The 11439-nt window shown below is 41.8% G+C and overlaps 1 protein-coding gene across 2 annotated transcripts in view; it reads left to right on the plus strand.

Moving 5' to 3' along the window:
* The window catches only part of dpm2 (dolichyl-phosphate mannosyltransferase subunit 2, regulatory), a 25362-nt gene extending 15554 nt beyond the window's left edge, over positions 1-9808 (plus strand). The window contains exons 1-4 of one of the 2 annotated variants that reach the window (XM_048613621.1): positions 578-622; positions 1158-1247; positions 4492-4594; positions 8147-9808. In XM_048613621.1, coding sequence (XP_048469578.1) covers positions 593-622; positions 1158-1247; positions 4492-4594; positions 8147-8205 — 282 coding nt within the window. In that variant the 5' untranslated portion in view covers positions 578-592 and the 3' untranslated portion in view covers positions 8206-9808. Of the gene's footprint in view, positions 1-577; positions 623-1157; positions 1248-4491; positions 4595-8146 lie in introns of those variants that run through there. The other variant, XM_048613622.1, reaches the window with a different exon arrangement.
* Positions 9809-11439: the final 1631 nt, after the last annotated feature.

Raw genomic sequence — 11439 nt, forward strand, 5'->3', positions numbered from 1 at the left:
CAGGAAAGCTGATGTTTCTAAAGAAGGGTCCAGACCTGAAATGTCAGCTTTCCTGCTCCTGATGCTGCTTGGCCTGCTGTGTTCATCCAACTCTACACCTTGTTATCTCCTTTCTTTGGTATTTGATTCCCCCTCACAATAAACAGCAAAGCATTGTATTAGCTTTCCAAGTTGCTTGTTATACTAAGCGTTTAACCATTCTTCTGCACAATATTCCTGTGAACTAGATTGATTTTAGGGTGAGAGGGAAAGCACGCTGTTTAAGATTGAGATGATGAGGAATTTGTTTATCTGAGGAGGTGAATCTATATAATTCTGTACCCCAGAGGGCTGTGGGAGCTCAGTCATAACGCAAGTACAGAGATCAATAAATTTATAGTTAGTAATGACATTAAGGGATATGGGGATAGCTTAGGAAAGTGATGTTTTTGTAGATGATCAGCCATGATCTGGAATGATCGAGCTACTTGAGGGGCTGAATAACCTATTTCTGCTCCTATGTTTCCTTTTTCAAAGTTTCTCACAAGCGAATACCCTTTCCAGGTCTTGACAATCTCTGCCTGAAGGAGCAATGACACATTTCCAAGTCAGGATGGTGTATCTTTCAGAGGGGAATTTGCAGGTAGTGGTGTCTCTGTGTGTCTGCTGCCCTTGTCTTTCTAGAGGTAGATATTGTGTATTAGGAAGGTTCTGTTGAAGGAGACTTGGTGAGTTGCTACAATGCATCTTGTTGATGGTACCATTACCCTGTGCATTGGAGGTGGAGGAAGTGAATGTTGAAGGCGGTGGTTTGTATGTCAGTCAGGTGGTCTGTTTTATCTTGGGATGGTGTTGACGTTTTTGGATGTTGCTGGAGCTGCACCCTTCCAGCTAAGTGGAGAGTTCCCTCATGCTTTTGACTTGTCTTATGAATAGTGGGGCAGGCTTTGTGGAGTTAGGTGGTGAATTAATCAGCACAGGTCCAGGTAGGTTTCTGACCAGTGGTAAACCCAGGATGTTGACTGTGAGGAATTCGACTATAAGCATCAAGGGGAGGTGGTTAGATTCTTGCCTGTTAGAATACTTGGCAGTTATTTGGTATGAACTTTACTGGCCATTTATGAAAGAGCATGCTTTTCAATGTTTCTCCCTTAACCCCTCCTCTTTTCCTCTCTCAGGCAACAGGAGCAGACCAAGTGGTTGGAATGGGCCTGGTGGGGTTCAGCTTAGTCGTTTTCACATACTACACAATCTGGGTCATTGTTTTGGTGAGTGCTGATTTTAAAATTATTTGACATCGGATAGATTTAGATAGTTTAAATAATTCCATGAATCTAGAAGATACTGAGCGTTTGGATTAATTTCCAGAATTGTTTAAGTTTCCTATTTTGTGACCCCTCAATTTAGTGATTGTGATTAATCCTGGACTTTGACCCCACTTTCCCACCTGCTCCCCATGTCCTTCGATTCACTATGTCCAGAAGTCTATCAATCTCTGAATGGAAGGTATTTAGTTTCAACGTAATCTATATAATCTAATATTAAACAGTTTCTGTTAAAGTAATGTCTGAATATTAAGCTATTGGCAAGGCAGTCAGTTCTAGAAGTTGCAGATTTACATCAATAGGAAAGCTGGCGGTTTGATGAGTATGTGAGGTAAGTTGTTATGATCCAAAAGATACTGCCTGAAAAAATGATGAAGCACGTTACTATATTAACTTCCATCATATAGAGACCTCCAAATAAGATGTTTTATAACACAGTGGGTAGTGTCTTTATTTCTAGGCCAGTAGGTACATGTTCAAGGCACGCCTCAGGGCAAAGCCCATCAGATTGATTATTGATCTGTAAATCCTTCTGATGCACCTATCACTGATGGTAAGAGCAGGATTCATAGAGTTATGCAGCATGGAAACGGACCTTTTTGCCCAACTCGTCCATGCCAACCTGATATCCTAAACTGGGGCAGTGCGGTGGCTCAGTGGTTGGCACTGCTACCTCACAGCGTCAGGGACCCAGGATCGATTCCACCCTCGGGCAATAGTCTGTGGGGAGTTCACACATTCTTCCCATATCTGCATGGGTTTCTTCCCACACTACAAAGGTGTGCAGGTTAAGTAGAATGGCCATGCTAAATTTCCCATAGTGTCAGGGATATGTAGATTAGGTCAACTAGCCATTGGAAATGCAGTGTTACCGGGATAGGGTAGGGGCATGGTCTAGGTGGGAAGCTGTTTGGAGGGTTGGTGTGCACTCGATGGGCTGAATGGCCTGCTTCCACACTAGGGATTCAATGATCTAGTCTCATTTGCCAACATTTGGCCCATATCCCTCTAAACCCTTCCAATTCATGTACCCATCCAGATGTCTTTTTAGATGTTATAATTGTACCAGCTTCCACCACTTCCTCTGGCAGCTCATCCCATACACGCACCACCCTCTGCACAAAAAACTTGCCCCACCTCCGCCTCCCACCCCCCACCCCAGGTACCTTTTAAATATTTTCCCACTCACCTTAAGCCTATGTCTTTTAGCAATGGACTCCCCTAGCCAAGGAAAAAGAAGTTGGCTATTCACCCCATCCATGCCCCTCATGATTTTATAAACCTCAGCCTGTGACACTACTCCAGAAGAAATAAAGCTCCAGCTTATTCAGCCTCTCCCTATAGCTCAACTCCTCCAATCCTGGCAACATCCTTGTAGATCTTTTCTGAACACTTTCAAGTTTAACAACATCTTTCCTATAGCAGGGCGACCACAATTAAATGCAGTATTCCAATAGCAGCCTAACCAATGTCCTGTACACCTGACCATGACATCCCAACTCCTGTACTCTATGCACTGACCAATGAAGGCAAACATGCCAAACACATTCTTCACCACCCTGTCTACCTGCGACTCCACTTTCAAGGAACTATCCACCTGCACCCATAGGTCTCTTTGTTCGGCAGCACTCCCCAGGGCCCTATCATTATAAGTCCTGTCCTGATTTGCCTTCCCAAAATGCAACTCCTTGCATTTGTCTAAATTAAACTCCATCTCCCATTCGTTGGTCCATTGGCCAATCTGACCAAGGCCCCATCGTATTCTGAGATAATCTTGTTTGCTGTCCACAATATCACCAATTTTGGTGCCATTTGCAAACGTACTAACCATACATCCTATATTTACATCCAAATACTTATGTAAGTGGAAAGAAGTAGTGGACCCAGCACCGATCCTTGCGTACACCATTGGCCACAGGCCTCCAGTCCAAAAACCAACCCTCCACTCTCACCTTCTGTTTCCTACCTTCAAGCCAATTTTGTATCCTGTTGGCTAGCTCACCCTGGATTCATTGTGACCTAACCTTGCTAACCAGTCTACCATTCGGAACTTTACGGACTTCAATAAGATGTTCGACAAAGACAACTTCTACTGCTCTTGCCTTCATCAGTCTTCTTTGTCTCTTCAAAAGACTCAATCAAGTTAGTAAGACATGATTTCCCATGCACAAAGCAATGTTGTCTATTCCTAATCAGACCTTGCCTTTCCAAATACATGTAAATCCAGTCCCTCAGAATCCCCTCCAACAACTTAACCACCACTGACGTCAGGCTCAGCAGTCTAAAGTTCCCTGGCTTTTCCTTAGCACCTTTCTTAAGTAATGGCACCACATTAGCCAACCTCCAGTCTTCCAGCACCTCACTTGTGGCTATCAATGATAAAACATTCTCAGCAAGGGGCCCAGCAATCTCTTCCCTAGCTTCGCACAAAGTTCTGGGATACACCTGATCAGGTCCCGCCATTCATCCATTTTTATGCATTTTAAGACATTTAACACCACCTCTTCTATAATATGGATACGTTTCAAAATAATACTGTATTTCCCCACGGTCTGTAGCTTCCATATCCTTCTCCACAGTAAATGCTGATGAGAAATACTCATTTAGAATCTCACCCATCTCCCGTGGTTCCACACATTGACGGCTTTAGCTTCCTGGTTAGCCTAAAATGTTTAGTAGCTGTGGTGCAGCAACCTCTCTGTGCAAAATGACTGTAAGTGCACTTTTTTGCAGTGAGCAAGTGTCGTCCTTGTTCTGAGGGATTACAGCCAGCTAGTTTTCTTTCCATCTGTGTGAACGTCCGTGTGTGGCAGTGACCTCTGGAATCAGAAGTCGGTGCTGCAATCAGTGTGCCGACGCTGATCTACGTGCACAGAATCTTGGAGAGGCTGCAAATGCCCAACTTGGAGCGAAAATGACTGCCACACACTGTCTCCAACAATCACTTTGCTGTGAAATTCCATTTTTATCTCCTTTTCGGTCTGTGTGGTAGTAATCTGGCTATTTATATGTACAATAATCACCATTGAACATTCCTATTATAATTCATGGCTTCAATCGCTCCAATCAGAGAATATTTAAGTTACCTTGCAGCCTCCCCCGGAGTAAAAATGCTTTTGACTCTGGATTTATCCACCTTTTTGTTTTAAAGAAAGACACAATGATCAAAACAATTCTTATGTTGCAGCCATTTGTGGAAAGTAGCCATGTTCTTCACAGTTATTTCCTGCCGCGTGAGTATGCTGTGATCTTGCCTGCAGTTGCTGGTCTTCTCCTGGTTTTATTAGTTGGTAAGTGAGTGCCTGACTTCACTCTTTGTTTCAACAAAAGACTGTGCTTTCTGCGCTGACCTCTTTAGTTTCCTCCTCTGCTACAGGTTTACTGCCGCAGCCTTATTTGATGGTAGTGTCCCTACCTCTGAACCAGAAGGCCTGTGTTCAAGTCCCACTCCTCCAGAGTATAATCAAGTACAGTGTACTTGCAGAATGTTTAAATACATAATATAATGTACTTGATTACATTACAAATTTTAAATGCTGTGCAATTGCTATCCCTCATAATAATCTCTAATATTTGCCCCAGTGACAGATATCAAGCTTAATGGCCTATTGTTGTTCTGTTGTTGTCTTTCTCCTTTTTGAACAAGGATGATACATTACAATTTTCCAATCCTCTGGGATTTCTTATTAGCCTAAGGGTTCCTGGAATGTTACTACCGGTTCATCCATTATCTCTGCATCTAATTCCTTCAATATCCTAGGATGCAACCTTTTGCATTCAGCAGATTTACTAGCCTTTAATGCACTAATTTCCCTGTATGTTTTCTCAATGCCCCTCTGCCCCTTTTGTCCCTTGATTACTTTGTATTTTTGGAAGGCAGTTAGCATCCTTACCACCAAGACTGATGCAGATAATTTATTCAATTCCTTTGCCATTTCCTGATTCATCGTTATTATTTCCCCAGACTCATTCTCTAAGGGGCCTATCTTCATTTTGGCCTCTCTCTCCCTTTTTATACGTGTAAAGAAGCTCTTGATGTCGATTTTAATACTGCTGACTTGTTTACCCTTCATTTATTTTCTCTGTTTTTATTTTGGTTATATTTCATTGGCTTTTAAAACTCGCTAGCCCTCTGGTTTACCAGGACTATTTGCTGCATTGGCTTCTTAAAGGAGAAATCACGCCTGACAATTTTATTAGAATTCTTCAAGGAGCTAACAAGCAGAATAAATATTGAGGAACCAGTCGACCTAAGATATTGAGATTTTAAGAAACCTTTTGATAAGGTATTGCACATAAGGCAACTTAATGAGAGCCCATAGGTAAAGGATTGGTTAACTATTAAAAGACAGAGCAGTGGGATAAAGGGGGCATTTTCAGATGGCAACCAGTAACTATTGAAGTGAAAAAGAGTTCACTGCTGGGGCCACAATTATTAACAATATCTATTAATTACTTTGAGGGAAGTGTATGCAGTATAGAGGAGCTTGCAGGTGACAGAAAGGTAGATGTGAAGGTAAGTAGTGAGGATGATGCACAGAGTCTGAAGATGGATATGGATGTATTGAGTGGGCAAAAACTTGGCAGATAGAATGTCATGTGGGAAAGTGTGAGGTAATGCACTTTGGAAGGAAGAGTAGAAAGCCTCAATATTATATAAATGAAGAGCAATGGCAGAAGGCTTTGAATCCCTGTGCTTTAATCACAAAAAGCTAACATCCAGGTTCAGCAGGTAATAGGGAAGGCAAATGAACTGTCAACTTTTATCTCAAAGGGAATTGAGTAAAAAATTACGGAATTGTGCTAGAACTATACAAGGCACTAGATAGATCACAGGTGGAGTATGGTGAACAGTTTTGATCCCCTTATTTAAGAAAAAATATACTGGCACTTAAGGCATTCCACAGAAAGTTCACTAGGCTGATCTCGGGCATGGAGGGATTTTGTTATGAGGAGAAGTTGAGCAGGTTGGACTTGTACCCATTGGAATTTTAGACTGAGGGGTGACCTTATTGAAACATATAAGATTATTAAGGTCTTGACAGGGTAGATGCTGAGAGGTTGTTTTCCCCTTGTGAAAGAGTCTAGGAGCAGAGGGTGGAATCTCAGAATGGAGGGGGTGGTGTCACTGTTTTTAAGATAGATATGGAGGAAGTCTTCTCTAAGTGAGTAGTGAGTCTGTGGAATTCTTCAGTATAGCGGTTAGGTCATGAAGTATATTCAAGCCTAAGATAGACTGATTTTTATTCAGTAAGTGAATCAAGGGTGGTGGGGCAAAGGCAGGAAAGTGGATTTCAGGATTATCAGATCAGCCATATCCCATAAAATGGCAAATCAGACTAGATGGGCTGAGTGGCCTACTTCTACTCCTGCTCCAGTGTCTTGTGATGCTCTGGGACTCTACTTTGTGTGTTTTCAGATTCAGTTTCTTTTAAAACTTGTGATCATTGCTGCCAAAAGAAACTGATTATGTGCTGAATGTAAAAGATCTCATTGCACTAATCAAATATAAGCTGGGAAGTTGACTCTTGTCTCCTGGTCAATATTTATGCCTTAATGAATATTGCAAGAACCAGATGACCTGTTTGTGTATCATGTTGCAGTTTGTTGGATGTTACTGTGTCTAAATGCTGTATTTCCTGCCTTAACTACAATGACTATGCTTGAAAAATATTTCATTGAGACTGTCATGCTATGGGACATCCTGAGGGTGTGAAAGATACAGGATAAATTAAAGTTCTTTCAATGTCTGTTCATAGCCAGTGAAAGTAGTGTCTGAGTCACTTGGCAGTAGGAGAAGGTGATATTTGTAACCAGCAGGAAACTGAAAGATGTCAAAGGACATAAAATATAGCCTCTAGCTGTGAGGGAAATGAGAGATTAGAATTTTTCAGAAACAGGCTTGATTTTGTCTTTAACTGTAGAAAAGAAAAGCCTGAAAGTATGATATAAAGCTCTTTAAAATTGTGAAGGTTTGATGGGGTGAGTGTGGAGATATGGGGTGGCACGATGCTCAGTGGTTAGCACTGCTGCCTCACAGCACCAGAAACCCAGGTTTGATTCCAGCTTCAGGCGACTGTCTGTGTGGAGTCTGCGTGGGTTTCCGCCGAGTGCTACAGTTTCCTCACACAATCTAAAGATGTGCAGGTTAGGTGGATCGCCCATGCTAGATTACCTGTAGTGACTAGGGATATGCAGGCTGAGAGGATCAGGCATGGGACGTGTAGAGATACAGGATGGGGTGGGTCTGGGTGGGACGCTGTTCAGACGGTTGGTGTGGACTCAATGGGCTGAATGGCCTGCTTCCATACTGTAGGGATTGTAGAATTTGATTATTTCTATTTGTGAAGGAGACTAGACTAGCACCCATAATTAAAAGGTTATTATATCCTTTAGGGAAGGAAACTGCCATCCTTACCTGGTCTGCCCTACATGTGACTCCAAACCCACAGCAATGTGGTTGACTCTTAACTGCCCTCTGGGCAATTAGGGACAGGCAATAAATGCTGCCCTAGCCAGCGATGCCCTCATCCCGTGAATGAAGTTTTAAAAAAAAGGTGGTCACTGATATTTCCAGTAAGGAATCCAGGGCAAACTTTACCCAGTGAGAGGTAAGAATGTGGAATCACAACGAGCAGTTACAATTAATGTATTTAATGGGAAGCTGGATAAACAGGGCGAGGGGGATGGAGAGGAACAAGGAGAAGGCCGTGTTGTTGATGGGTGAGGGTGGGAGGAATCCTGTGCTGAAGTTGGGCTGAATGGGCCTGTTTCTGTGATGTAAATTCTGCACAATAAAAGTGGATTTTTGCTGACCCTGTCCTGTGCTCCTCTTCTCCCAGGAACATTTATTGCTGTTGTTATGTGGAAAAGCAGGAAACCTGCAAAGAAAACAGATTAGACAGGATTCAGAGAGAGACAACAGATCATCCCAATGTCAGCTCGTCCAGGTCAGAAAACGGATTAAGCAGAGGATTTACATACAGACAGCGGATTAACAAACTTTTCTGCTTTGAGATGCCACCTTACTGTCGTTTATTGACTGTCTCTTGTGTTCCATCAATGCTTTATTCCAGTCAGCTACGGGATTCAGCTGATGCCAGATTTGGAACAGTGCCCTCTTGTGTCAGTCTGCCTGTAATTCCACTGTTCAATTTGAGCATCATACTTAGTCGGACAGAAACACGTGTATACGCAAAAAAAATTAGTTTTATTTGTGTAATATTTGGATAAAATTAGGATTCGTGAATTATTCCTACTTATAGGAGAAGCTGAATTGTTTAATTTTTGTACACTGAAGATGCTGCCAGAAATAGCTCCTCTTATCAAGCACAGTTGAGCTGCCTGAAATATTGTGGAGCTTGAGAAAGCACTGGGGAAAGAGCTAAGCGCAAAAAACTGCATTCACCAATTCCAAAGACTATTTTTCAAATGTTATAATGATGTGTTATCTTTTAAAACATACTGCGAAACTAAGTTGCTGACGCTTCACTGAGGTTTAGTCTGCAGTACAACGGAAACGCAGCAACTTCTCCCATCTTTAGGAACGCACTTGCGAGAATACTGTGGCAGTTATTACACATTATAGGTGCTGAATGAATGGAATGTACCAGTATATTCATTCAGTAACTGCTGCATTAAATGGCAAGCTACAAATTGCACTCTAAACCTCAGGGTGAAACAGAGTACCTTCAGTTGCTCTTGTACAAAGTGCGTGCTGGCTGACAAAGTTATAATTGTTTTGTGTGGTATTAGGAGGGTTCTATTATCACAGCATTGTAAATACTCTGGTTATAAAGAATCTGAGAGGGGTCAAAGAGGATCACTTGAGCTTATGTTTAAATCCAGCATCTTGTTTCCCTGGATTTTTATTTAATACAATAATGAGCATTTTTTTGGAAAAAAAAAGTCACTCTAGGGAAGTGAGTACAGTTGGCAAAGCCAGCATTAATCACTAGTCACCAACTGGCCTTGAGGAAGTGCAGCAAACATGTGCAGAAGGCACTCACTGTGCTGTTAGTTAGACAGTTTCAGAGTATTAACCCAGCAGGGGCAATAGATCTTCACTTCAGGATGGTGCGTTCCTTGGAGCACTTGCAGGTGCTAGAGCTCCCATGTTCCTGCTGCCCTTGTCCTTCTAGGTGGTAAAGGTTACAGTTTTGAAAGGTGTTGTCAGAGCAGACTTGGCAAATTGAATGTGGTTAGTCCAGGCTCACTGCACCAGTGGTAGAGAGAGTAAATGTTTAAGGTGGAAGATGGGCTCCAAATTAAAGAGGCAGCTTTGTCCTGAATTGTGAGAGTGTCTGCTGTGTTCTACAAAACATCCGTGCGTTACTGCAAAATGGAAATTGCTTTGTGTGTTGGAGTATATCTGGATCCTCTGTATCATGTAGCAAGGTTTTACAATCAACTTGAATTTTGGGAGAGCCATGTTGGGAATAGATTTGTGTATATTTTTATTGTGGAACACATTTTGTTTCATAAAATTGACCTGGTGCACACAACCACAAAGGGTCACTAATATTACCGTAGATGTTGGAATATAAGTTGAGTATGAGAAACCACGGAAAAAAGCCCTCCAAAACATGGGGACAAGCCTTAAAAGTGAATTGCCAGTATGTTTGGTTGCCGTTTTGGAATGCCGTCAACTGAAGTAAAGACCAGGATTGTTGTAAACTCCCAGCTGTCATTGCAACATGGCTCATAACAGTTGCTTAATCCCACGCACCTGGTTTTAAAGTAGTGGTAAGTAAAATATGCATTTTGTGGGGTGAAAAGCTGTGGCTGACTAATGTAGGGTATAGCAAGTCATGGCTGAAAATTGGGTAAGGGGGTCAACTTGTACGGAGTACGTGCTCCTTGGGGCTGGAAAAATGGGTTGACATATATATCGTATCCCATGATTTAAAGTATAAAGATTTATGTTTAGCCGCGTATGGGAGGAGCCCTACTGTTCCAAAAATATAAAGTAGGATATCACATGAAATGGCTTGTAAAGAGATTTATGGTTAAAAAGCCTATTAACAACAAGCGATAAAATCAGTTCAAAGTGAGGGAAGAGGGTGTTCTGAGTTAGAATGAGAACTTTCCAAGTGTGAATCTCTCTGACAAGAGTCAATGAAACCAGATTTAACTGGAAAATGTTCTGTTTGGTAACTGTGGTTTAATTTTGTCACCAGCTCTTTTCCTCACCTTAAGGTATTGGTCGATTTGATCAAAATGGAACAAATAGGATTACAGGAAATTTTGATTTCTTTTCGGTCCGTATCTGAATGCTCACACCACTTGTTAGGATCTTGTTAGTAGATGTGAGTGGCTTTTGGTGAAAAGGCTCCTATGGTGCAAAATGTTATTTTTGTTTTTAAATTTTACGCATTTAATTCTGAACTAAGGATTCTCTGCTAGGAGGCGCTTTGATGGAGCGAGTGTCCATGTGATTTCCCAACTTTTATTGAGAGGGTGAGCAAGTTGTTCTGTCAAGGAGGCAGTTAAGATTCACTTGGCTGATTCCTGCGATAAGAGGGTGAGTCTTCTGTTGAAATATTGAGTCTATATCCAGAGTTTGGAAGAATTGAGACATGAGGCTTGAAAAATGGTGAATACAAAAAGCTGTTTGCCCTTGAAGGAGCATCTGGAACTAGGAGACAGGTTTCAGAATAAGGTGTCTCCCATTTAAGATGGGAATGAGAATTATTTTGATGTCTGAGAGTCTACGGAACTTTTTCTCAGAGGTGTACATGGGTCATTAAATATTTTTAAGGCAGAGCAAGTCTTCCAAGTATTAACAGGACAAGACAGGGATAAACTATTTCCATAGGTTGGGAGTTCTAGAACTAGGGGGCATTGTCTAAGAATTAGGGCCCAACTGTTCAGAAGAGATGTTAGGAAGCACTTCTACACAGAGTGGGAAAGATTTGGAACTCTTCTATAGTTGGCATTGAATGCTGGATCAGTTGTAAATTCTGAGATTTTCCATTACTCAAAGATTATTAGAAGATTGGAACCAAAGGCAGGTATATGGAGTTAAGCCACAGAGCAGCTATGATCACATTGAATGGTAGAACAGGCTTGAGGGGCTGAATGGCCTACTCCTGTTCCTATGATCCTAGATTGACTCTCATTAGTCAAGAATCTA

Source organism: Rhincodon typus, chromosome 28, assembly GCF_021869965.1.
Source record: "Rhincodon typus isolate 14 chromosome 28, sRhiTyp1.1, whole genome shotgun sequence".
Classification (NCBI taxonomy): Eukaryota; Metazoa; Chordata; class Chondrichthyes; order Orectolobiformes; family Rhincodontidae; genus Rhincodon; species Rhincodon typus.